Consider the following 27,124-nt stretch of genomic DNA (forward strand, 5'->3'; position numbering starts at 1 on the left):
TCGCTACTTTTGTTTTAGCATAATGATTAATAAAGTGCTAAACTTTATTACCATCTTTTTTTCCACATACAACAAAAATATCAAATATTTGGATTTAAAAGTATGAAGCATTGAATAAAAAGTATTAAAAAGTATTTAAGTTGCCAAGTATGATGAATCGAAATGTCTTTTCAGTGCTGAATGTGGATCTAAGGAACAGAAACGTCTGTTTCCCTTCAGGCCTGTTGCAATAATCAATCAATTACATGATAAATTACATTTTCATTTGTGAGATTTATTGTTTTTTTCTTTCTACCAAAAACTGGATGATTAAAATCTTCAGTTTCAGACGTTTTTGAAGGATGAATTCATTATTCTGGATATTTAAAATGTTTTCCAGTTATTGTTAAATGTTTATTAGAATCTAAATTGATCTTATTATGCCATTATTACCATTGCAGTACTCAGAAATGGTTTTAAAACAAGAATATTATTGTATATCATGATAATTTATCAGTATTTATGTCATTAATTTGCTTTATTTGTAGCTGTTGTATGAATTTCTGCTCGGTTTTTGTGACCCTGCAGCAGAACGTGTACTACCTGCACGTGTTCTTCGTCCTCTGTGCGGCGGGGATCACCTTGTGCCTCATCACCTCCCTCTCTGTGGAGTTTCTGGGTCTTTCTGCTGCCACCAACCTGCATCACAACCTGCTCAATAAGATCATCCACGCCCCCATCAGGTAAACCAGGTCCAGCTCTGCAGACATGTCGGAACGTTTTGGGACCCAAAACTTCTCAGATTTGTTGAAACTGTCACTTTGTTGTGACAGTTTGAGTCACAATCTGCGAAAAGTTCAGGCTCCTCTGCTTCAACTATAAACAACCAATCAGAGCCAGGAGGCGGGTCTTAGCGCTGTCAATCACCTCAGCGTGATCACAGGCTGCAGCTAGCTGTCACGAATGCTAAAGCTACCTGTAAATGAGTGGAGTCCAGCTTTCTGGGAACATACGGTTTTCACCCTCTTGAATAATTTTGCCAATGGAGAATTTGAAAAATAAAAAGTGAAAACTGGTTAAATAAAAATATTTAACACAAAACAAGCTCACTGCTTTGTGCGACAGGAAGCACCAACTGACTGGACCTCTGCTGGATTAGGTCACTTTAAAAGGTTAAACATTTCTGCAGTCTCTTAGTTTTCATGTTGACATTAAATCCATATTTTATTCATCATGGTGGATAAAAACGAAGATGGAAATGTGTTTTACTTTTATTATTTAAAACCTTGCTGATGATTTTTCTCAGGTTTTTTGACGTCACTCCTTTGGGGCAGATCCTCAACAGGTTTTCTGCTGACACCAACATCATCGACCAGGTAAACAGAGACAAATATTCTTCTGGAGTGAAGCGTTGTAGCTATTGTAGATTCACGGATCATGTTGTTTCTGTCATTGTTTTTCAGCACATTCCTCCGACCCTGGAGTCTTTGACGCGGTCGACCCTGCTCTGCCTGTCCGCCATCGGGGTCATGGCTTCCATCACTCCCATTTTCCTCGTACCCTTGGTTCCCCTCGCCGTCGCCTTCTACTTCATTCAGAAGTATTTCAGAGTCGCCTCCAAGTGAGTCTGCAGAGCAAAGTTTAAACTGCTTAGGGAGTTAGCTAGCAAAACCGTTTCATCTGAGAAATGTTCATAGATATAACTTTTATTTTGATTAAACTTGGTTAAATTGCAGTGAATCGGGATTCCATGTGGAAACAGTGGCATTACTTATTGGATGCTGTTAGCTAGCTAGCAAAGCATTTAGCTTGCTAGCTAAGCTGTTAGCTTGCTAGCTAAGCGTTTGGCTTGCTACCTAAGCTGTTAGCTTGCTAGCTAAGCGTTTGGCTTGCTAGCTAAGCTGTTAGCTAGCTAAGCTGTTAGCTAGCTAAGTGTTTGTCTTGCTACCTAAGCTGTTGGCTTGCTAGCTAAGCGTTTGGCTTGCTAGCTAAGCGTTTGGCTTGCTAGCTAAGCTGTTAGCTTTCTAGCTAAGCTTTTGGCTAGCTAGCTAAGCTGTTGGCTTGCTAGCTAAGCGTTTGGCTTGCTAGCTAAGCATTAGCTAGCTAAGCTGTTAGCTTGCTAGCTAAGCGATTGGCTTGCTCGCTAAGCATTAGCTAGCTAAGCGTTTGGCTTGCTGGCTAAGCGTTTGGCTTGCTAGCTAAGCGTTTGGCTTGCTAGCTAAGCGGTTATTCTGGCGTCTCAGAGCCACATAAAGTTTTGTTTGTCCCCCTGTTTGCTTTGACAGGGACCTGCAGGACCTGGACGACTCCACCCAGCTGCCTCTGCTCTGCCACTTCTCTGAGACCGCCGAAGGCCTCACCACCATCAGAGCTTTCAGGTACGCCGTGCTGGCCGTGAACATGGCCGCCCAGCAGGACTGGCAGGTTGTTTCATGAAGCTCCAGCAGCAGAGCAGCTCGTTCTCTGTGTCCCGCTGGTATTTCTGTCTCTCGTCTCTTTCCCATCGGCGCTGCTGTCCAGCCTTAAGCTGCTCTCACGCTTTCTGTCCCGGAGGATTTCTCCTTCCCACCAACACACCAACGCTCGGCACAAACTCACACACGAGTAAACATCTTTCAGAACCAGTAAATCAGGGGATCGTTCCCATTATTACCACTGGTCTCCGTGGCAGAAAAACATCTTTTCCAGACAACATGGCTGCCTGGTTTTGTTCCTGCTTCCTGTTTACAGCGTAAAGCTCAGATTTCTGTTTCAGACACGAGGCGAGGTTCAAGCAGCGCATGTTGGAGCTGACGGACACCAACAACACCGCCTACCTGTTTCTGTCTGCTGCCAACCGCTGGCTGGAGGTCCGAACGGTGAGGGTCCGACCAGAACCAGCCCTGGTTTAAACGGCTCATTTTTATTAATTACATATTGTTTAGCTATATAGTTTGAGTTTTTTCATACATTTTTAGGTGCAGAGTTTAGAAAGTATTGTGATTAACTTTAAAGACGGGGTAATAAATATTTAATAGACCATCTGATTTTGGCGTTTTCTCCCTTTTTGCCGACTAAGATGGAGGAAAATGTATTTCACATCAAACCGAAAGGCTAATAAATCGATTATTAAACAGAAAAACAAGGAATATTACACAAACAATGACGTTTTAGTTAATTTTATAAATGCATAACATAGTTCCCTTTAGTTAACGTTTTTATTTATGTTAAGTTTGATCAATTTCAGTTTTTATTTTGTTAGTTTTAGGTAATTATAATAACTTTGACATTTATTTAAACGCATCCAGGCGAAAGAGTTTATTTAAATCTCTAGAAATGAATTTCAACAGAAACTTTCATACAACTAGTTTCTCGTTTTAACGAGACGAGTTTAATGTCTCATTGTGTTGACAACCATATTTACTAGAGATGTGCCAATCAGGTTTTTTCCTGCCGATACCGATCACCCATGAGAGCCGATCACCGATACCGATCACATAATTATTATTATTTATTTATCATAAACACTACCAGTTACATTATGTGGAAAAAGGAACCATGAATTCTCCTTAATTTAGACAAAAACTTGTTTTTAATAACTTTTTCCAAGAAGAAAACTAAACAAAACAGGCATTGTGCAAATTGTCCTGCTATCAATAAAACTATCTTTAACAGACTGATAACATATGGAGGCTCTGAAGAGGCTAAATTATGCAAAGAGCCAAAATAAAACCTCAACATTGCCAAAAAATTCAAGTGTAAAACTTAACATTCAAAGGCAAATACAGGTTCCATTACAATAAACAATCCAGAGTTACTGAATGAAACCTTCCTGTTAGCATGGCGGCTAGCTGATTACTGCTAGTCCTGAGTGGCTGTTTCTGACTGAGCAGAGTAATTATGCAGAGCAGGGAGGAGATCGATTATTTTTTAGAGATTATCTGTCTCATGTTAGGACAGCGAAAGTTTTAATACGTATGTAAAATGTATTTTTTAGGTTAGATGCTGCAGCTTTAAGCTGAGGTTCGGTGTGAGAGTCACTACCAGGTGGAGCAGAAGCGGCGCTCCGTCTGTGAAATATTACTACCTGTAGCGTAGCAGCGGTTCAACAGCGAGAGCAGAACCAGCGTCTTACATCTTACAGCTCCAAGACTTAAATCATTTTATTTGTTTAGCTTTCTGACCGTCATGCTAATCCGGGTGAGTGTTTGTAGCTGTGCTGCTTTACCTGCTATCTGATCCTCCATGTCTTTTTACTGCAGTGAGCCTCGACGTAGCCAAACTCCGTCAAGTATGGCATTGTTTTTATGTCTATTAGCTTCGTCGTGTTGATGCATTTTGACCTGCTTCAATTTTCCGCCGCAACACGCAAACGTCCCCATTCACTCAGTGCGTTATAGTTATAGTTCCACATCGCTTAGGATTTGTTGCTGCGCGTTTGGCAGAGGGAAGGAAAGAGGAGACCAGCTGCACAGGCAGGCTGAGAAATGAGATGCAGGTGATCGGCAACAAGAGACAATGACTGCCGATCACCGATCATACACTTTTTCACAGAAATCGGCCGATTATGATCGGTGGCCGATCGATCGGCACAGAAATTTTCCTCTGATGGGTTAATTATGTTCACGTCGGTTCAAAAGGCGAATAAATAAATTCATAAACATGAAAACAATGGATCTGAACTCATTGAACCCATTTTCCCATTAATTACCGTTTTTATTCATTCCAGTGAACTGAACTGTTTTTTCAGAGCCGGTTCTGAGACGTTGCTAAAACCCGGAGGTGTTTTCTTCTTCTTCTTCTCTCATTGGGGTTCAGGACTACCTGGGCGCTGTGATCGTCCTGACGGTGGCCGTCGCCTCCATCTGGACCTGTCGGGACGACGCCAAAGGCCTGGTGGGCCTCGGCCTGACCTACGCCCTCACGGTGAGTCGCTGAGCGTCGGCTCTCATCCTGGACATTTCTGTTCATTTGGATGATTCTGGCTCATTGTAGCCAATAAAAATGTATTTTTAATGAAGTTTTGTGGGCCTACTGCAGTATTTACACTCGGTACTTGTTCTGTTTACTTTAATAGACCGCCTAAAAATCCTCTCAAAGCGGCTGGTATTCATTACTTGTTCATCCTTCCACTCAACTTTCTATGAACATGCTTGGATTGAGCTGTGAAGATGAGAGAAAAGGTGGTTCAGGTTTTGTTTGTGTTTTTTGCAGATCACCAACTACCTGAACTGGGTCGTGAGGAACTTGGCCGACTTGGAGGTCCAGATGGCAGCGGTGAAGAAGGTCAACAGCTTCCTGGGCACGGAGTCCGAGAACTACGAGGGATCGATGGGTAACTTCTGCTCATCCGGATGGAAAATATCAGATTTATTCCTCACTAATTAATCTGCAGGTTTTTCATTTAACCACTTAAATAGTCTGTGAATGTAAACAAATACCTCAATTCCTTTTTTAAATCAGGAAATAAACGTTTTATTGCCCGAAATTCCTTCCTTTTAATTTGAATCTTAAAATTTTAGATGCAAAATGTATGAATTTGATGATGTCATTGACCGATTAATCGCGATTAAAGCGATTAATCATTTCAGCCGTATGGTTTTTAATGAATATTAAGGAATTTCTACATAAAACAAGCTCAGATCTTGTTGAAAAGTTACTTATAAGTTAATTTAATCTTATTTAAAGTGCATTAATAAAAATGTTCTGCTGGATGTTGTGTTTTTGCAGTGCAGAGCCACTGGCAGTGGTTCTTGTTTCCTCGCTGCTGTGATCTCAGACATGCAGATGGTAAAATGCTGAGTGTTTCTTTCTTGCCCTCTGGCTGCAGACGCCTCTCAGGTCCCTGAGAACTGGCCTCACGACGGCGAGATAAAGATCCACGACCTGTGTGTGCGCTACGACCCCATGCTCAAGCCCGTGCTGAAGCACGTCAACGCCTACATCAAGCCGGGCCAGAAGGTAATTAACGCGACGCTGCGAAAGACCGACTGGCCGTTAATGAAACCAGAAGTTACCTCCAGGCTGCATTCACGGAGCAACTGAGGCTGAAAGTTGCACAGCAGTGACAGATTTCTGCATAGCTGGTAATTCACACACCTGCAGCTTTTCTGTCGGCTTTGGTGTTGAATGTTAGTGAGTAGAATGTTTCATTAGATGTTTCCATGTGGCTGCAGTTTGAAAAAAACATGGGAGAGGATCTAGTATTCGAGATTCACATTGTGAATGTTTTTGTTTTTTTTTGGTTTAAACCGGTTCTAAAAATCATTTTAAAAAAACCACCAGTTTGTTTTTTTGGTGTCTGAAAAATGATCCATTACAAAAACCTTCGGAAGGTTGAGTCACACTGCTCCGTTGCCTAGCAACCCCAGTGGAGCCCCCCCCCCCCGTTGCCTAGCAACCCCAGTGTGGCCCGCTCCGTTGCCTAGCAACCCCAGTGTGGCCCGCTCCGTTGCCTAGCAACCCCAGTGTAGCCCGCTCCGTTGCCTAGCAACCCCAGTGTAGCCCGCCCCATTGCCTAGCAACCCCAGTGGAGCCCGCCCCATTGCCTAGCAACCCCAGTGGAGCCCGCCCCGTTGCCTAGCAACCCCAGTGGAGCCCGCCCCGTTGCCTAGCAACCCCAGTGGAGCCCGCCCCGTTGCCTAGCAACCCCAGTGGAGCCCGCCCCATTGCCTAGCAACCCCAGTGGAGCCCGCCCCGTTGCCTAGCAACCCCAGTGGAGCCCGCCCCGTTGCCTAGCAACCCCAGTGGAGCCCGCCCCGTTGCCTAGCAACCCCAGTGGAGCCCGCCCCGTTGCCTAGCAACCCCAGTGGAGCCCGCCCCGTTGCCTAGCAACCCCAGTGGAGCCCGCCCCGTTGCCTAGCAACCCCAGTGGAGCCCGCCCCGTTGCCTAGCAACTCAAGTAGAACTCCACTACTTTTGGGTAGCTTTTTTATTTTATATAAAATCCCATTAAAATGCATTAAAGTTTGTGGGAATGTTTCCGAAACGCCGTCCAGACTCTGACTCTGGTCGTTGGAGCCCTAAACTCCCACCTGGGCGGCAGCATCACGCCTCCTCCTGCCGGTTGGCACTCAGGTGAGTTTTGCGTCGCGGCGGCGCGAAGCGAGACGAAGGTCACTGATTCTCGCTCCTCTTCCTCCCCAGGTGGGAATCTGCGGCCGCACCGGCAGCGGGAAGTCCTCTCTGTCGCTCGCCTTTTTCAACATGGTGGATATTTTTGAAGGTGGTTTTTAAATTATTGATCGTTCCTCCGTAGAAACTATGCAACTGGATAAGAGATGAAGTAACTTTGAGATCATATGAAGACGTGTAATAATTATAAAAAAACATTTTCAAAGATCATTAAACTTTAAATTTGAATAAACAGTTTAACTGGAAGACGGGTTAAATTTCCAAAATAAACAAAACAAGAAATAAAATGAATTATGAATGTAAACAAAACTGTGAAGTTGAGGCTGAAGCAGCAGATTGAAAACTTTTGTTATTCAGTTTTTAGAAGAAAGAAAAATCAATAAATCACAGAAATTATTGAGTTTGTTTTAATATATCATGTGATGAATTTATTTATTGCATCGAAAGAGATGTGCTGGAATCTGAAATGAGTAAAACTGCAAGAAAAAAAAAATTATTGAACTAAATGGGATTTCAAGTTTTAAAATAAAGAATTGGATGTCGGCCAGTGGCAGCATCATGCTGTGTGGGGCTGGTTTTTAATGTAAAGGTGGTAAAATATGGAGACAAAATGATGCCAGAAGCTTGAAACGTCCACACAACATGATGCTGCCTCTACCGTGCCTCAGAGTTGACATCTTGATTTTGATTCACACATTTTTAAGATCTGGTTTCTAACTGTAGCTCACCAACACACTGAAAACGTTACCAGGTGTGTTTACTCTCGTTTCTCATGCAAATATCTCAAAACTAACTGAAGAACAGGATATAGAATCTGTTTTGAGTCAATAATTAGTCAATATTGATGTAAAACATCAGATTATTTCACTGCAAACATGAGGAAATTGTCTTATGAGTAAATTTATCTGCCAATTTATCATCAATATTTAGGAATTATTTACTTAAAACCAGTTTCTGTATCTTACTGATGTCTTTTATCAAGTGTAATAAGGTATGTAACGAGAACAAGACTCAAAATACTTGCTATAATTTTGTGTTTTTGCAGTTTATAACTTGAAGTCAGACAATTTGCTGCATAATTACATGAATTTAAAGAAACAAAATACACATTTTAGCCTAAATATGTTGATGCAAACGTCAGTTTTTGTTGATTTTCTGACTCTGATTTCGTCAAACTGAACGTCTAGCTCTGTTAAACATGGCCGCCTCATATTTAAACATGCTTCCTCCTCGGTGTCTGATATCGGCTCCTGTTTACGCGACACAAACTGTTTCTTCAGCCTGCTGCTGCTCCGCTCTGTGTAAACTCTCCTGCAGCTCCTCCTTCCTGCTCTTTGTGTCTGCCGGGCTTTACGGCCTGAAGTGGAGGATTAAAACAGAACCAAAACAGAAACGCGGGTCGTAATTCAGCAGGACGGCGGCGATAAAGGCCCCGCAGCCCAGCCAGCTGTGGCGTTCTCTGTTTTCGCTCCTGAGGGGGTGATGGATGCTCCCTGGCAGGTTTCTCAAAGATCACGCCGTCACTTTTTCCATGCGCACACGCAGCTGGGCGGTTATTTAATCACACTGTAAATTAAGAGCTTTGTGTCGGCGGCGCTTCCTTATAAAGCCGGGAAGGAAAACCGGCGGCTGCTCTGACTCGGCTGCTGCTGTTCTGCAGGTTTGCAGTAAAACCAGAGAAAATATGTCAGAAAAACCTCAGTTGTGTTTATTTTAAAGTCCTAAAGCATCTATTCTGAATTTCTACAGTAAGAAAACTAAAACATTAAATTAAAAAATGAAGAATTTTAAACTTTGGACGCAGCTGATTTACTACAAACCACAAATACTTTAGACTTTAGACGTATTTTAATACTTTAAACACTAAATATAGGTTAATATTTAGTGATACGCTCAGTAGAAACTGACTTAGCTAACAAGCTGCCCTAAATTTCACAAGTAATAATATATTTAAATAAAAATATTGCAACAAATGCAGATTTTAGCACTTTTATGATGGAATAATTGCACAAAATAATGACTCCAAACAATCAGGGATGTTTTTTTCACTAATTTTGAAATTTTATTCCTAAACAACAACAAATACATAAACTTTGTAGGTAGTAAATATTTTTGTATTGCATTTTATACAAGATAATTTTATGCACATAAGTTGCACTTTATAAAATGACAGTTTTTAAAACACAATAATAATTTTTCTTTATTAGATTTTAAGAATAAATTATAAGCGTAACATTTCTGGAGCTAATAAAGTTTTATTTGTTTGATAAAAACGTCTCTTTTTGCTTACAGACGTTGCAGACGGCGATTCTAGACACCGGAGGAAAATATAGTTTAGATAAAAAAGTAATTAATTCAACTATTTGTCGACAAAATAAGCTAATTTTTCAATTCAAAATCAATTTTTGCTGCTAAGTTATTATTAATTTAAGAAAAATGAGCTGAACAACAAAGATATTTAAAGCTTCTTTAGAAATGTGGATGCTAACATTAGCATTAGCTACATGGTTAGCGTTGACATGCTGTTTTAGGCTAGCATAGCTTCGCTGATGAGCTAACTCCTTTTAGCACAACAATCGTCTTTTCCGGCGTCCAATCAGATCGTTTGACGCAGAAACTAAAACCCAGAGGGACAAAGAGAGAAGCGGTTAGAACCATGTGCGCCAGATTTATGGGTGTACCAGAAACGCACAAGTAAAATGGTTCCACTTGGAAAATATGTGATTAATTACGTTAAAATCTATATAGTTAAAAACTTCCTTACCTTCAGACATTTGTAAGCATCTTTATTAGATTTTAATCATAAATTATAAGCGTAACATTTCTGGAGCTAATAAAGTTTTATTTGTTTGATGAAAACGTCCCTTTTCGCTCAGACGTTGCAGACGGCGATTCTAGACACCGGAGGAAAATATAGTTTAGATAAAAAAGTAATTAATTCAACTATTTGTCGACAAAATAAGCTAATTTTTCAATTCAAAATCAATTTTTGCTGCTAATTTATTAATTATTAATTTAAGAAAAATGAGCTTAAAGTTTTTAATCTTCAGCTTGATCATTCATGGAGCTTCTTTAGAAATGTGGATGCTAACATTAGCATTAGCTACATGGTTAGCGTTGACATGCTGTTTTAGGCTAGCATAGCTTCGCTGATGAGCTTTTAGCACAACAATCGTCTTTTCCGGCGTCCAATCAGATCGTTTGAAGCAGAAACTAGGGACGAAGAGAGAAGCGGTTAGAACCATGTGCGCCAGATTTATGGGTGTACCAGAAACGCACAAGTAAAATGGTTCCACTTGGAAAAAATGTGATTAATTACGTTAAAATCTATATAGTTAAAAACTCTTCCTTACCTTCAGACATTTGTAAGCGATGAAGCAGCGTTAGCGTTATGCTACACTAACCAGAGCTCGGACCTGGCACTGGAGCGAAGCCCGGTCGCCAGCCGCCTCTGGAAATAGAACCAGCCTGTAACTAAAACAATCATGATTTGGACCTGGACTGGTTCTGCAGGGCGGATCGTCATCGACGGGATCGACATCTGTAAGCTTCCCCTGCAGACGCTCCGGTCTCGACTCTCCATCATCCTGCAGGATCCGGTTCTGTTCAGCGGCTCCATAAGGTACACAAACACACACTGCTGACCCGCGCCGCCGTCCCACCGGACTCATCAGGACCCAACAGCTTCCTCTTCCTGTTTTATGTCTGTCAAAGCAACACAAGTTTATGGTTTTGGTTCCTCCTGATTCGCAAAGATGAAGGTTAAAACCAGTAAAAGTTTGTAGTTTTTAAAATAAAACTGGAGTTTTTCTCTGAAACCTGAAGTTCTTTTAAAAAACTGAAATCAGAGACGATTCATTCGTTCAGAATTGATAAAATCCTGATTGAAAATGTGGTGATTGCCAGTCGGATAATAATCATAAATGATAAAGACAGTAATAATATTTGCCTTCTAAGCAGCCAGACCTTCTTATAATCTCCTAATGTGGCTTTGAATAACAGATTCAAGAGGTTTTTGTTGCTTATTCACAAATGTTCAGTCCAGCACCAGGTTATTTTTGAGACAGATTTTATATTTTGAGCCACATAGCTCATAATTACTTACAAATACAGTCAGTATAACAGAAAGTTACCCCAGAAAATGGTTCAGCTGTTTTCCCTCCGGTAGATTTGGTTTGATTGGGACCAAAACTGCAACATTTCTGACATTTCCAGATTCTGTCAGAGTCTAAATTTTTATTCAAGTTCAAAAAATACCAGTTTACACCAAAAAGAGCAGAAACAAAAGTTCCTGCTTCCAAATGTGTGTGAGGAAGGAGAAGAGTTGAGCTCCAGCTGCGGGTTTGAAGCGCAGCAGGAGCTCCGACTGAAACGACCCGACTCTGTCACAGACGTCACAGACGGAGGGAGGAGGTCACTGGAGACGAAGGACGCCCCGACTCCGTCCTCCGTCCTCCTCCTCGTGTTTGTGCTACGAGATAATCACGCCGACTGTTTGTTGAAAAAGACGGAGGGAGCATGTGGTGTTTGTTTGGACAGTTACGCTGCTTCAGATAACGCTGTGAGAGACGGCGCAGGCCGGGGTGAATGGTCGACAGTGACTCACTTCCTGAACGCAGCAAATGCTCAGACGGTGAGTTAAAATCACGGAGAGTTAAAACACACCGGCAGAGACAAAGGAGTGAAATATGACGGAAATCCCACAGATGTGCAGATTAAACTTTAGAAAAGAAAAAAGTTTTCTTACACAAAGAGTTAGCTTGAAAAGTCGAAAAAATTGATGGAAAAAAACTGATTTTTCTTGAAAAAATGTGGAAATTTCAGAGTTTCAAAAGTAAAAAAAAAAATCCAGTTTTGCAACTTGGAGTGAAAAAAATTTTTTGTACTTATTTCCACATTTTGCTAAGATTAATTGCGAAATTTGAATTTTTTTCTAGAAAATTTTTGGCGTTTCAAACGTAGAAATTTCCGAGTTTTTCCTACAAAATGTCTGAGTATGAAAAGTCAAAAATTTCCTAGAAAGAAAAAAAAATTCTGAGCATTTTTAAGTTTCGAAACTTGAAAATGTTTAACTTATGAAAGGCAGATATTTTTTCTAAAATATTTATTTTTAAAATGATATAATTAAGATTATTCTCAACTTTTCAAACCCAGAAATTTTTGCTTTCCTAGAAAATTTCAGGTTTTTTCCGCCTACTTTGCTCGTGTCGAACTGAAACCCAGATTTTTTCATGCCTGTCGCCGTTTGTTGCATAATCTGTAAATGAATCCTGCTGCAGGTTTAATCTGGATCCAGAGCGCACGTGCACTGACGACCGCCTGTGGGAGGCGCTAGAGATCGCTCAGCTGAAGAACCTGGTCAAATCGCTTCCTGGAGGACTCGGCATGTTTGCTGATAACTAATCGATCGTCGATCAGGTGTCTTCAGGTGCGGTGAACCTGCCTCTGTGTGTCCAGATGCCGTGGTGACAGAAGGAGGGGAAAACTTCAGCGTCGGGCAGCGGCAGCTCTTCTGTCTGGCCAGAGCCTTCGTCAGGAAGAGCAGCATCCTCATCATGGACGAAGCCACGGCGTCCATCGACATGGCGACGGTTCGTCCTCCGACATGAGGAAAACCAGGATTTTACAGCAGATTCAGACGTTTTTCACATCAGTTCAGAGAAAATTAAATGATATAAATGCAGTAAAACCAGAAGAAATGATGGAAAATTAGTGAGAAGTTATGTTTCCATGTCTAAAGTTTAATTAGCTGGACGCCGGAATAAAGTTATTAATCAGGAAAGCTGCGCAGGTTGTGACAAGGAGACATAAAGATAGTAAAAATAATTAATAAATGTGACAAAAAAAGGGCAAAAACTTGAAATCTGTTTTCAGCCTTTAAGAAATTACTTTTATTATTTAAAAAAACTAATATTAATTAAAGAAAATATAAAAAAACAAAGAAAATAATATGAAAATTATATGTATTTTAAAATAATTTTAAAGAAAAAAACTAAGAAAATATATATATTTTTTAAATTATGTAAAAAATAAATAAAAAAATTAAAATGCCCAAACTTCTTATTACCCTGTTGGAAAAAAACACTTTTATTTTGTTTGTTTAATGAATTTTACTTTAGTTTTAAATCTTCTTTCCAGAAATAGAAGTTTAGAAAAGACACAGATGGATGTGTAAAGGTTTCCTTTGAAACTTTAACCAGTTCATATAATTAATTCAACATGGATTTGGGATTAAACGCTACTTTAAAACCTTTAGAGCATTAATGTGACAGTTTTCTTTTAGACAGATTTCTGAAAAGCCATATTTGTGCATTAATAAAGGTAAAATCCTACATTATATTTCTGCCACATGCTTTCTGCTCAGTCATGTTTTGTGTTTTCTGCAGGAAAACATCCTGCAGAAAGTCGTGATGACGGCGTTCGCAGACAGAACCGTCGTTACGATCGCAGTAAGTCGTCGCTTCGCTTCGGCTGTAAAGGAAACGCAGCAAAACGCTGAGATGGATGCGGATCTGCAGCTTTTTTTTCATTTTCCTTTAAAGCTGCGTAACTTTTGTTAAAAATATACTTTTAAATATTTGTTGAAATTGTCACCATGTTGCGACAGTTTGGTATGTGAGACGATCTGAAATAATTGAGCTCCTCTGCTTTCTTCCAGAGCTAGCTAGAAACAACCAATCAGAGGCAGGAGGCGGGGCTTAGTGCTGTCAATCACTCCCCTTTGCTCTCTGTTAGCCAGAATCACCTGTCATGGATGCTACGGCTAGTTAGCATAAAGGCAGATAAACGGTTTTCCTGCAACGTTCAGTTGTTTTTCCAACATTGGCACAATTTAGTGGTGAGTACATGAGGGTGATTGGCAGCGCTAAGCCCCGCCTCCGGGCTCTGATTGGTTGTTTTTGGTGCATTTTTTTCAGACAGGACTAACAGCTCACAGAGGAGGATTAAATCGATCCTTCCACAGATTATCTCATATTAAACTGCCACATGTTTTAACAAATTTATAAATATACATTTTATGAAAGTTACAAACTGCAGCTTTAAGCATTTCTCCTGATTTTTTCCTCCTTCAAACTAAATTCATTTTGCTGCATTCACATTGAATACATTTCCTGTAAACTTCATCCTCTTTTACCTGCTTTCCTTTTTCTGTGTTGCGTCACGTTATTTTCCTTCCCCTCCTCTTCCTCCTCCTCCTCCTCTTCGTCGGACCTCCAGCACCGCGTCTCCTCCATCTTGGACGCGGAGCAGGTGCTGGTCTTTTCCTCGGGGATCTTGGTGGAAAGTGACTCGGGTCCCAACCTCCTGGCGCAGGAGGAAAGCCTCTTCGGTGTGCTAGTGAGGACTCACAAGTAGATCCGCTCAGACCCAACGCCGACCTCCGACCTCTGGTTTCTGTCTGTTTTCCTGCTTTTCCCTGCTGAAGTCTGAGTCTGGGTCTGCTGAAGCCTTACTGCCACTGGTTGGTACCAAATGAACTGCTGCATGTTCTCTGATCAGCTCTGAACTTCTGTTACAGAACAATATTTAAAACGGCTTCTTTCAACAAATCCTTAAAACTCAATTCTCTGCAAAGTACGGATGAAAAGATGGATGAATGGGTTGAAGCAGGAAGCTAACCTGCCGAAGCAGGAAGCTAACCTGCCGAAGCAGGAAGCTAACCTGCCGAAGCAGGAAGCTAACCTGCCCAAGCAGGAAGCTAACCTGTCCAAGCAGGAAGCTAGCCTGCCGATACAGGAAGCTAGCCTGCCGATGCAGGAAGCTAGCCTGCCGATGCAGGAAGCTAGCCTGCCGATGCAGGAAGCTAGCCTGCCCAAGCAGGAATCTAACCTGCCGATGCAGGAAGCTAAACTGCCGATACAGGAAGCTAACCTGTCCAAGCAGGAAGCTAACCTGTCCAAGCAGGAAGCTAACCTGTCCAAGCAGGAAGCTAGCCTGCCGATGCAGGAAGCTAGCCTGCCGATGCAGGAAGCTAGCCTGCCGATGCAGGAAGCTAGCCTGCCGATGCAGGAAGCTAGCCTGCCGATGCAGGAAGCTAAACTGCCGATACAGGAAGCTAACCTGCCCAAACAGGAAGCTAACCCGTTGTTGTGTGTCTGCAGCACCGTGTCCACACCATCCTAACCGCTGACCTGGTCATTGTGATGAAGCGAGGAAACATCCTGGAGTACGACACACCGAACACTTTGCTGGAGCAGGAAGACGGGATGTTCGCTTCCTTCGTCAAAGCCGACATGTAGACTCCAACAGCCGACGGATCGGTTTGATCCTCGACTCTTCGGTTCAAACTCCTTTTTGCAACGAGGACACACAGAAACATCACGTCTACACCGACGACGCAGCAGGAAGCTGTGGACAAGCTGAAACCTGTCGTGTTAATCCAGTTAATCTCATCTTGGATCAGCACCATGCTCACAATCTGTAGGAAAAGTCTCACATTGAACACAGACGTCTCGTTACTTCAGTTAGTTTTATACGTCATCTCTAAAGGTTTTGGGGTTTTCAGTAAAACCTCAGTTATCAGGAGTTTGTTAGTAATTAGATCTACTAGATGAATAAAGAGGTAGAATAAATTCAAACCCCAAATTACCGTAAAGTCTAGATAATTTAGCCTAAATCTTAGTTGTGCATTTTCTACAAAAAAATAATAATTTATACACAAAAAATGTGATTAAACCTGAAAGTGGAGAATTAAAATAAAATTACTACGTTAAAAGCTGTGGTTCCTTGTGTGGTAATAAGTTTGTCCAACATTAGTAGCGGGTGGGCAGTGCTAACTAAAAAGCTAGCTGTGCTAACCCTAAACCACTAATCATAAACATTAGCTCTGCTAACGCTAAGCAGCTACACCAGCCGGGTATTTAATGCTAATGCTAACCGACTGTGTGTCAATAACATGAGCTACATCGTAGAATAGCGCCCTCAACTGGATCAAGTTTGTCATTACACACTTCTGTTTACGCTACAGGAAAAGATTTGAAACAAACGTCTCACTCATGCTTTCAGTTTTATGGTTGCTATGCTAACTCTGCTGCATAGGCTAAAGAGTTTCCCCCACTTCAAAGTCGTTAGCCAAACAGTCAGCAATTAAAACTTCACTCACATGTGGAGCTTTATTTTAATTAGCTCCACGATTAGCCGGGACACTCCGGCTAATTGGCTTCTCCAATCTAGAATGTTGTCCATATTTCTCTATGAATTCTTCTTATTCTTGGTTTAACGACCAATAAAAATGCCTCCCAATATGTCCAAGATTAAGACTGACATGCGGTTAATTACATTTATTTTGTTTTATTTCTTGTTTTCAGCAGATTCTACAAAAAACAAAGGTTGAATTACTCCAGATAGAATCCAAGATTTATCGTCTTTGAACTGCAAACACACTCAGGAAGACGTGCGTTAATCCGCCACGTTAAATAGTCCCAGATGAGCTCAGTGTTTCTTTTAAGGTTTTAAAACCTGCTGTCACTGGATTTTGTGCCTCTTGGATTTTTAAACATTTAGTGAAATTTACCCTGATTTTGGTGATCCCGGACGAGCCCCCACTTGTTTTACCTCTTTGTCTTGCTGAGTTTGTGCTTTTAGGACCTTTTGTGACGTCATTCTTTTTAAACTGTTTAACTTTTACATCTTGCAACACTTTTACACTTTTATCAGTTTTTACACAGATGCTAAGCAATAATAACGCAGAAGGTTTGAATGTTGGCTGGTGTTTAGTGCTTCATGCTGTTTTTCTCACTGTGAAGGAAGTTTTTATTTTGTTTTACTCTCATGTTTGTTGTAAGGTTCTGCCGCAGAAATACGACTGACCTGGTTCCTCGTGAGGAGGAAGAGGATGAAGCCTGAGCAGCAGATTGTTAAATGTTTGGTTTCACTGTCTGTTAGTGACTCAGGACCAGAAACTGTTTTCAAACAAAAAAGGTTGATAATTACCTGAAAATATTCCCTCTAATCTTCTCAGTTTGTCATGATTACTTACCATGAAGCAGTTTTTGATATGGGCAGTTGTCCAGGGCGGCATCAGGAAGGGGAGGACATGAGCACAATATAAGAAAGTTGGTACTTTAACATGTTAACTTTAATTAATTACAAAGACTGGGTAAAAATTTTAACACAAATAATCGTTTGTTGTTCTTTTTTGGGGGTGCGGGGGTGTTGTCAGTGATTCCTGAAACCGGAACCTTTGAATTTCCATGTTTCTGGGCTGTAAATCTAACGGACAACAGAGTCGCTGCTCTCAGCCCACTGCGGGTTGATTTTTGCTTCCAAAACGATCTGATTGAAAAAGTCTATTGTTGTGTTCATGTTGTGCTAAAATGAGCTAGCAAATCAGCTAATGCTAATTGTGCTAATGCTAATGTCCACATTTCTAAAGATGCTCCGTGAACAAATTAAAAGCAATAAATATCTTTGAGCTCATTTAATTAATTTGGCAACACGAAGTTTAACTTCGTGTTTATTTTATGTTGGTTTTGATTAATTACAATTAATTGATTTCAGACCCTGAAATTAACTCCATTACAAACATCAATGTAGTCCCACCACTAAAATAATACAACTTAAATATCTGAAGTTGCATAATTGGCTTTTTTAATTAAAAAAAAATTTAACTTCTCACTCCGATTTCTAAATGTGTTTAAGCATCAAACCTTCCAGACTGAAACAATCTGTTGCACCTGCAGCGTCTTTCTGCTGCATGTTGTCGCTCAGTCGGTCGTGTTTCTGTGCAGAAGTCGGTGCGAACACTGCAAGGCACCGCGGCTCCGTCTGCAGCCGCATGCAGCCGCCTGCGGCCCCTGCAGCCGCCTGCAGCTGCTGACCCTGCAGCCGCCTGCGGCCCCTGCAGCCGCCTGCAGCTGCTGACCCTGCAGCCGCCTGCGGCCCCTGCAGCCGCCTGCGGCTGCTGACCCTGCAGCCGCCTGCGGCCCCTGCAGCCGCCTGCGGCTGCTGACCCTGCAGCCGCCTGCGGCCCCTGCAGCCGCCTGCGGCCCCTGCAGCCGCCTGCGGCCCCTGCAGCCGCCTGCGGCTGCTGACCCTGCAGCCGCCTGCGGCCCCTGCAGCCGCCTGCAGCTGCTGACCCTGCCGCCGCCTGCGTCCCCTGCAGCCGCCTGCAGCTGCTGACCCTGCTGTCTGTCTGCAGTCGTGCTTTGCGGAGCGTTTTTGGCTTTCGGTACCCGAGAGGTGATTTTCTGTAAAGTCTGGTTAAAACTTTAATTTTAAAACGTTTGGTTAATTTAGTTAGAAATAAAGTTGAGCTTCTGGAAGAAAACTTTTGGTTAAACTTTACTGGAAAGCTTTTCATGATTTAAAGAGACATTTTGTTGCATCTTTTGTTTTATCAACTAAAATCTTTCTAATGGCCAATTTAACCTGCTGCCAGCATTTTATATATTTTTTAAATTAAAAAACAAGATTGCATTTCTGGAAGCAACTTTCATTGGGTTTATATTCCTATTGGTTAATAATTTTGCTCTGATAATCTGATTATTACTGGCTGTTCTTCTGTTTTCAGGTGAATCCTCATCTGCAGAGCATTAATTACTGCTAACATAGTTTATACCTTTTCCCATTTGCCAAACAGACCTGAAAACATTTATTTATGTTCTCTTATGATAATATTTTAAATATAAATTGTTGCTATTTGCTTTAACCAAGTTAAAATAAACATATTTTACCTTGTTAGAGTCAAATCTACTAATAAATCACAATTATGGCCTTTACTGTATTTAGTTTTATGTTATTTCATAATAATTCAACATTTTTTCACCTCTCTGGGAGCGTTGCTTTGTCTCTGGTTTCTAGTTAGTTGGTTAAACTGTTTTTATATGATTTATATTATTTCATGGCTTCTCCTCTGTCAGGAGAAAACACAAAGTTTATCAGATTGTGATTATTTCAGTTTTTTTCTGTTTCATCTCAAGACGTTTGTGCTTCAGTGAAACATCACCAGGTTTGTTTTTTCACTCACTGATGTTAAAATCTTTCCTCTTCACTTCTCAGCGTTGCTCTCCCTTTGTTTTGTTTCATCCTTGCAGCTGAGATCAGTTTTTTTTTTGTGCATATTTACTCTTCTGCGTTCGTCTCTGCTGGACTCCTTTAACACAACAAACTGTCTGTGAAAAACGGCAGCAATGAAAACGAACAAGATGAAACAAATTATTGTGACTTAATTAAAAAAACTTCAGTGACATCAGCAGCTCTATGCAGAAAGTCTCACTTGTTCTGAATTCACTCGACTGTTAGAGACGGTAAATGCAAGTTTTATATGATTTTTATAAGCATGTGTCAATTCTGTTTGCATATCTAAGGGTTTTAATAATATAAAACAATGATTTATTGTTTGTACCTTTTTTTTTTTACACATGAAATGACAATAAAACCGTTTTAAGTAAAGTCGGACTCTGTTTTCCAGCTGAAGGAGGAAACGCAGAAAGCAGGTTGATGCGGAATACGCTGCGAAATGGCGCCCTCTGGCGTGAAATCTGTGAATTGCTCTTACAGAACTGAGAGTTGAAACCGTTTTTGATGTTATTGTCACCATGTTTCATAATTATGACTCGTGCTTTAATTTATTGGCTTTATTTTTGATTAAATTTCTTAATTGGAGGCAAAACACGAGCAGAAACGAGGCCGTTTAAAACAGTTTTGTTTTATTTCTCTGCCAATATTTTCTATTTATGGTCTGTTTAGATTTATTCCAATTTATTTATCCTGTTTCAACGTTTATAAGATTTTTATTCGATTTGAAATGGAGGTTTTCTTTATGTTTTTAGTTTATGAAAGAGCAGGAAATAAATTCTGCCGATCATCATTCAGGGCAGATTAAGAGAAAATTGGTCGATTCCGAAGATTATATTTATAATAAAGGAAAGCCTTGACATCAAAAATAAACATAATTTTGATGTTTCAGCTGAAAACGATGTGGAAAATGTGGATTTAATCGGCCCGGTGAATAGCAGAAAAGCTTAATAAACTCTAATTTCCGATGAGTTTTTAGTTTATCGGTTCTTAAAAATCCATAACTAGTCAAAATTATGCCTTAAAATAGTTTTTATAATGCAATATTTCCTCAGTTACGCGCAATTGGTATGATTTCCGACGGTGCTGGCGGAGTCCTTGAAGGCAGCAGCAGCAGCTTCCAGTCCTGATCGGGACTGGACTCTGGAAGTTGGACGACGTCAACAGGACAGAGGACACTGTCCCAGCCCTCAGAGGAGCGGAGCAGAGGCGGCGCGCTGCTCTCAAGTCGGGACGTTTTCATCTTTTGCGCATTTTCGGCATGTTTGCGCGCGTAAAGGCGCACTGAGTGAGGCGGATCTGGGCTTCAGGGCGGCTGAGGAAGAGGAGCGAGATGTTGGCCAGGAAAAGCATCATCCCGGAGGAGTTCGGGCTGCCGGGTCTCGCCTCCCGGTTGCCGCGGAAGCCGGTGTTCCGGGACCGCGTGAACAAGGCGCGCTTCATCGCCAAGAACGGCTCGTGCAACTTGGCGCACAAGAACATCCGCGAGCAGGGCCGCTTCCTGCAGGACGTCTTCACCACGCTGGTGGACCTGAAATGGCGCTTCACGCTCGTCATCTTCACCACGACCTTCGTGAGCAGCTGGCTGCTGTTCGCGATGAGCTGGTGGCTGGTGGCCTTTGCGCACGGAGACATGGACCCGGCGCGGAAAAACGAGACCCACTGCGTCACCGACGTCGAGTAAGAAACTTCTCAAAAAAGTGAAAAAGTTAAACTTGAACAGTGAAAGTAGGTTTAGTGTAAGTTTTCTCTCCCTCCCTCTTCTTTCTCCTTTTTCCGTTTAAAACGCAGCAGAGGAAGATGAGGAGAAAAACTCAACCTGTTAGATTTTTAAATAGATTATTCCCAAAAGGTTTCAGAATGTTTTTACTTTTCAGCATCCGTCTATTTAAGTTCTCTTGATGTTCTCTGCTTTGTGATGAGAATATTGAACTCTGTGTTCGTTTGTATTGGCTGCTAATGAAACAAAATCTATTTTGCTTCTATTTTATTTGCCTAAATCTCAGGCACAAACTAACTTTCACTGGAAATATTCGGGAAAAGCTGTGGTTCAACTTGATTCTCTCACACAATGCAGCTCAAAATAATAATGAGAAGAAAGTAGAAACGGTTATTGTTTTATTTAGCAAACACCAAATAAGTATAGCCAATAATAATGGTATTGTGAGTTAACTTTGGTGGTTCATTTTAACCAGATCTTGCCAGGTTTCTACTTGTTTGTAAACTGGTGTCCCACAGGGTTCTGTTTTCAGGCCTTGCTAGATTTGCTCACTCTATGATGTAATTGTCCCAGATGAGGATAGGAAAGTTGATAGGTGCACCAATCTGTCTATTGATAGTAAATAGTCTCTACTTGTACAGTATTAATTTCTGACAGAGGGGCATCAAACTGGCAACCCACCGATTTGGTGACAAACTCCTCCAACAATCACCACCATTGTCCTACAATCTCCAACTCCATTTTTTCTTCGTTAGTGAACAAGACTCAGATACTTAAAGTTTTCTACGACCTGAAGAAGGCACTCTGCCCTTTCCAGCTAAAGATCCTGGTCTAGGACTTGCAGGTGCTGAGCTTCATCCTGATCACTTCACACTCCAGGAAAAGCTATAGATTATGATCTGATGATGCCAAAAAAAACCCACATCACCTTCAAAAACCAGAAACCAGATCCTGGGGCAACCATAAGGACCCACTTAACACCTTGGCTGTGCCTAGAAATTCTGTCCATGAAGGTTATGAACAGAATTGATGACAAAGGGCAGCCTTGACCGAGTCCAACTCTCACCAGGAACGATGCAGACCCAGCTCTGACACCAGTCATCCAGGAATGACCTGGTAACTCTCTCCAGGAGTATCCTACAGGATTTCTTGAGCAACACGGTCGAAAACCTTCTCCAAGTCCACAAAACACTTAAACTGGTTGGGGAAACTCCTACACGCCCTCCAAGACCCTGTTCGATGAAAACCACACCACTCTTCCTGAATCCGAGGTTCTACTATCGGGCGGACCTTCCTGTCCAGAACCCCAGACTTGACTTGACCAGGGAGGCTAAAGAGTGTGATTCTCCTGTAGTAGAAACACACTCTATAGAGTGTGTCCCCATTTTTTAATTGGGGAACCAACTAAGAGGTATGCCAATCCAGGTTGACATTGCAGAGACATGTCAGCCAACAACAACCCTACAACATCCAGAACCTTAGGGGCCTCTGTGCGAATCCTTCCACTGAGAAGCTTTTCAACCACCTCAGTGGCTTCAGCACCAGAGGTTGGGATTGACCAGCATCCTCCACCACCAGGTAGTGATCGGTTGACAGTTTTGTCCCTTCTCCTTACCTGAGTGTCCAAGATCATATGAAACATCAACAAAGTCTGTCGTTCAGTTGCGGCACATATGGACACTCTTATGCTTGAACTTGGTGTTCACTACGGGCAGTCCATGACGAGGGCTGGAGTCCAATAACAAAACACTGGTTGGCTCAAATCCAGGGGGCCATTCCTCCCAATCACGCCCCTCCAGGTCTCACTGTCAGCGAGACCTGACTGTCAGTCAGCGTGAGCGTCAAAGTCCCCCAGCAATTGAAGGGAGTCCCTAGCAGGAGTCCTTACCAGGAGCCCCTCCAGAGACTCCAAAAAGGAAGAGCAAACTGAACTACTGTTTGGATAAACTCCAATATGTGGGTGTCAAGATAGGAACCGATGAGTATGCCCACTCCTGCTAGTGGTGAACTCCAGAGCAGGAGAGTGTCCAACCCCTCTCTTGGTTCCAGACCCGTCAAGGTGAGTCTGACAGTATCCAGCTCTCGACCTCGCTCACCAGCTCAGGTTCCTTCCCTACCAGAGAGGTATAACACATCTCGGGAGCCAGCTTCTGCAGCCGAGGATCAATGCAAGACAACTTCAACAATAAAGTGATCAAACCGCCAACGTCTTTGGGTCACTGCCTGTCTTACATGGCGCCCTACCAACACATGGTGACCCATAGCCAGTGGAGGGAACTCTGCATCCACTGTTGTTGCTCGTCTTAAGGCATATTTAGGATTAAAATATCATGTATTCTGTCTAAGCAGATGACATTCAACTTCTCCACTGGTGTCAGAGAATACAGGATCTCTTAAATGACAACTGAAACATCTAAAATGGAAACTCCAACCCAAAATATTCCAACTCTAACACAACTCCATGGTGTAGAAATGACCTGAAAGGAATTGATAAAACAATTGATCTGTAACAATCAAAATGGAACCTACCTACAATAAAACACATATCTTTCTGTGTAAAACAGTATTATGAAAATAATAACCAGATAGGTTTGTGTTACTGTGATTTTTTGTTTAAAATGCCTGAGTTTCTCAGTGTTTTCTCTTTTCCCAGGTCGTTTATCTCAGCCTTCCTGTTCTCCATCGAGGTTCAGGTGACCATCGGCTTCGGAGGTCGGATGATAACCGAGCACTGCCTGGCGGCCATTACTGTCCTCATCTTGCAGAACATAGTGGGACTCATCATCAACGCCGTCATGCTGGGTAGAAACATTCATTTGCTGATGCAGAGACGACCTGCCAGTCACAGACTATAAGAGTTGGACATTATTGGGCGTTTCTCCGTTCTCAGGCTGCATCTTTATGAAGACGGCTCAGTCGAACCGCCGAGCGGAGACGTTGATCTTTAGCCGCCACGCCGTTATCGCCGTGAGGAACAACCGTCTGTGCTTCATGATTCGCATTGGAGATCTGAGGAAGAGCATGATTATCGGAGCAACCGTCAGATTACAGGTTGTTCATTTAGATTATCTCCTTTGACCTCTGAGGATTAAACTGGTTGACAGTATTTTAGCTCTTCTTGGTGTCTGATTCTTAGAACAAGCTAACATTAAAACATTATATTTATATTCATTCAACACTAAAGTGAAGAATAATGGAATTGAAAAAAATATTTAGCCAAATGTTAATAATTAAGTACTTTTATAATTTCTTTTTTGTTATTGGAACTATAAAATGGACAACAGAGGTACACAAAGAGCATTATATAGAAAATCCGCCCTTAAAAGAGTCAGACATCTTTTACATCAAATAAAATTCACATTTGATTACTAATTATGAGAAAATGGAAATTAAAAACCACATAAGGACAATTTGCTGTCTGTCCTTTAATATTAAAAACTGAATAAATAAAGAGAAACAAAACATGTGTAATTATATATTTATATGAATAATATAAGAACATTGGATCTTAACATTTAGCTCACAGTTTAAAACTCATTAGTCAGAAAAACGCAGGTAAAAACTTTGGTTTTTCTAGTTTTTTAGCTTTAGCTAAAGATATTCTCCCAGCCCAAATATTTTTCTTTGCATAATAAAACTATCTTTTTGTAACAAAACAATTCACAGACCCAGTTTGTTTAATTAGAAACATATTCCGTGTTGAAACAACAGAAATGTAAACAGAAAAAGGCAGCATGCTAATGGCTAACTAGCCTAGCTTAGCTCAGCAGAACAGGTTGATAGCTTAGCGGCGTGATGCTAATAATATTTATGTACTGTAGTGTCATTTGAATTAATAATTTATTCATTTATTTATGGATTCATTTAAGTGTTTTTAGATTGTTTTTATCCAGAGCACAAAGAGAAAATTAACTTTTAGCATTTGAGCAAAGGAATTGATAAAGTTTGCTTTCATTTTCACCAACTAAAGGTTCATGTTGCATATATCCAACATATTTTCCAAGGTCTTTTATTTTTTTAATCTGTTGTGTACACATACAAAAGGGAAATGTTTCAGGATTGGTTGAAATGGTTTGGCCTGCAGGTGGTGAGGAAGACGACGACTCCAGAGGGCGAGATGATCCCCATCCATCAGATCGACGTTCAGACCGAGAGCGCCGTCGCCAGCAACAGCCTGTTCCTCCTCGCCCCGCTCATCATCTGCCACGTCATCGACAAAAACAGGTTCAGCGCAAAACTTTGAAGGTTGAAACTGTTTGGGGGAGGGGGAAGGGGCGTTTCACGATTGATTTTTACCCAGAAAGCACATGGGCAAAAACTGTTAGTGAAACGGTCACTGGGACTGACTAGTATATATTTCATTGAGGGAAACCTGGAATGCGGCGTTCATAAGGAACGCGTGTGTTCATCTGCTCTACCGCTAGCAAACTGATTAAATAACATAAAAGTCCAGCAGTTCCCTAAAAGTCCAACAGATGGCAGCAATGCGCCATGCAAAACAAAACACCCACAGTTTACAGGACGCACTTCCTGCTACAGAGCCCCCTGGTGGTCGAAGAAAAATCCACATATAAATCGGAAAATACAATATATGAAAAAAAAATCTGAATGCTCTCTGGTATTGTTCAGGGGGCCGGACCAAATGTGGCGGCGGGCCGGATTCGACCCGCGGGCCGTAGTTTGGCGACCCCTGGTTTAGACTTTTAATCAAATACTTTTTACTCAAGTAATTTTGAAGTCATTTTACTTCCTCTAATTGATTACTAATGTAGGACTAATTTGATTTCCTCTCATGTTTTATATAAAAACGGACTTTCTGCTCTTTCCTCGTGTGGTTTCTGTGAATGTTTCGTCCGCTCAGCCCGCTGTACGACCTGTCGGCCATGGAGCTGCAGTGCAGCGACTTGGAGGTGATCGTCATCCTGGAGGGAGTCGTGGAGACGACGGGCATCACCACCCAGGCCCGGACCTCCTACGTCTCTGAGGAGATCCAGTGGGGCCACCGCTTCGTTCCCATCGTTACGGAGGAGGAGGGCGTGTACTCCGTGGACTACTCCAAGTTCGGCAATACGGTTAAAGTGAGTGAGCACAGATATGCAAGAATGTTCTTAGTCACTATTCAATATTCATTTAATTAGCATAATTGAAGCGGGCTGCTGTTTTGAAGGTGAGCACGCCCAGCTGCAGCGCTCGGGAGCTGGACGAGAAGCCGTACATCCTGATCCAGACGCTGCAGAAGAGCGAGCTGTCGCACCAGAACTCCCTCAGGAAGCGAAACTCCATGAGACGCAACAACTCCATGCGGAAAGGCGGCGGCAGCCTGCGCAGGAACAACTCCGGGCTGGTTCCGCCCAAAGTGCAGTTCTTCACCCCGACGGAGGGCGGCCAGAGCCTGAACGCCGTCACCTGACATGAGGCCTTCCTCCTGCAGGGTGCGCTGTTCCTCCGGGCCGGGACCAGGACTGTTTCTCTGACGGGACTCCTCCTGCTCCTGATCCCCGCCTCAACAGACTCGTGTCTCAGTGCGTCTGTTGTTGTTATTATTGTTATTATCTTCATTAGGAGGTGATTGCACTGACACACACACACACACACACACACACACACACACACACACACACACACACACACACACACACACACACACACACACACACCTTTATGGGATGTTTGGTAACACTTTGTTTGAAGGGGTGAGTATAAAACTGACGTAACATCTGTAAGAACATGAAGGAGTCTTGATGAATGTTAATAACTGTTCTCATGAAGTGTCATTTGGTAAATAATGACACTTTTGATGCAGGTTTTAGAGAAACTTTGCTTTAAAAGTTTCATTATTTACCGACTGATGCATTATGACATCAGCCATGAACGTTCATGAAGACTGTTTCTGAAAGCTGTTATGTCAGTAAGCTCCTTCTCATAAAGTGCTGCCGAATGTTTTCTCAGAACAAAACCACGTAAATAACATAAAGCAGCACTTTATGTTCAGAAAATATTAATTTGCACAGCCATGCTCATCAAAATGCTAATCCAAGTAGAAATAACTGCTAGTTTAGCCTCAAACGGCGTCATTTCATATCTCATATCTCATTTTTCTGACTTATTCAAAGTGTTCCTGGATGTGCAGACATGAAGGTACTTTCTCATCCTTTATCAGTAATTATAACGAGCCAATCACTAGTTTTCTGTGTTTTTGTGTTTGACAATAAATGCACCAACTTGTTATGAATATTGTTTCTTTTGTAACATTTTGTCCAAATTTGAGCAGAAGTTTCTGAAAATCAAAACGAT

The 27,124-nt window shown here is 41.8% G+C and overlaps 2 protein-coding genes across 8 annotated transcripts in view; both read left to right on the forward strand.

The window, feature by feature from the left end:
* abcc9 (ATP-binding cassette, sub-family C (CFTR/MRP), member 9) overlaps positions 1-19,485 on the forward strand; it is a 49,060-nt gene extending 29,575 nt beyond the window's left edge. For 4 of the 7 annotated variants that reach the window (XR_014086154.1, XR_014086151.1, XR_014086152.1 and 1 more), the window contains 15 exons: positions 568-722; positions 1,286-1,355; positions 1,443-1,600; positions 2,265-2,357; positions 2,735-2,837; positions 4,777-4,884; positions 5,173-5,293; positions 5,789-5,919; positions 7,105-7,183; positions 10,606-10,714; positions 12,372-12,475; positions 12,550-12,683; positions 13,479-13,541; positions 14,311-14,554; positions 15,195-15,331. Coding sequence is in view for 3 of the 7 variants with exons in the window: in XM_081604280.1 (XP_081460406.1) it covers positions 568-722; positions 1,286-1,355; positions 1,443-1,600; positions 2,265-2,357; positions 2,735-2,837; positions 4,777-4,884; positions 5,173-5,293; positions 5,789-5,919; positions 7,105-7,183; positions 10,606-10,714; positions 12,372-12,475; positions 12,550-12,683; positions 13,479-13,541; positions 15,195-15,332 (1,566 nt within the window). In the remaining 4 variants the exon portion in view is untranslated. Of the gene's footprint in view, positions 1-567; positions 723-1,285; positions 1,356-1,442; positions 1,601-2,264; positions 2,358-2,734; positions 2,838-4,776; positions 4,885-5,172; positions 5,294-5,788; positions 5,920-7,104; positions 7,184-10,605; positions 10,715-12,371; positions 12,476-12,549; positions 12,684-13,478; positions 13,542-14,310; positions 14,555-15,194 lie in introns of all 7 variants that reach the window. The other 3 variants (XM_081604280.1, XM_081604281.1, XM_081604282.1) reach the window with 1 other exon arrangement.
* A 547-nt stretch (positions 19,486-20,032) lies between these two features.
* Positions 20,033-27,062, forward strand: kcnj8 (potassium inwardly rectifying channel subfamily J member 8). Its single transcript, XM_008403089.3, has 6 exons — positions 20,033-20,790; positions 23,484-23,632; positions 23,721-23,881; positions 24,915-25,054; positions 25,692-25,908; positions 25,998-27,062. The coding sequence occupies exons 1-6, from the start codon at positions 20,444-20,446 to the stop codon at positions 26,238-26,240; spliced, it is 1,257 nt and encodes a 418-aa protein (XP_008401311.1). The 5' UTR covers positions 20,033-20,443; the 3' UTR covers positions 26,241-27,062.
* The last annotated feature ends 62 nt before the right edge of the window (positions 27,063-27,124 follow it).

The sequence above is a fragment of the Poecilia reticulata genome, chromosome 23, assembly GCF_904066995.2.
Source record: "Poecilia reticulata chromosome 23, P_reticulata-male-v2, whole genome shotgun sequence".
Classification (NCBI taxonomy): domain Eukaryota; kingdom Metazoa; phylum Chordata; class Actinopteri; order Cyprinodontiformes; family Poeciliidae; genus Poecilia; species Poecilia reticulata.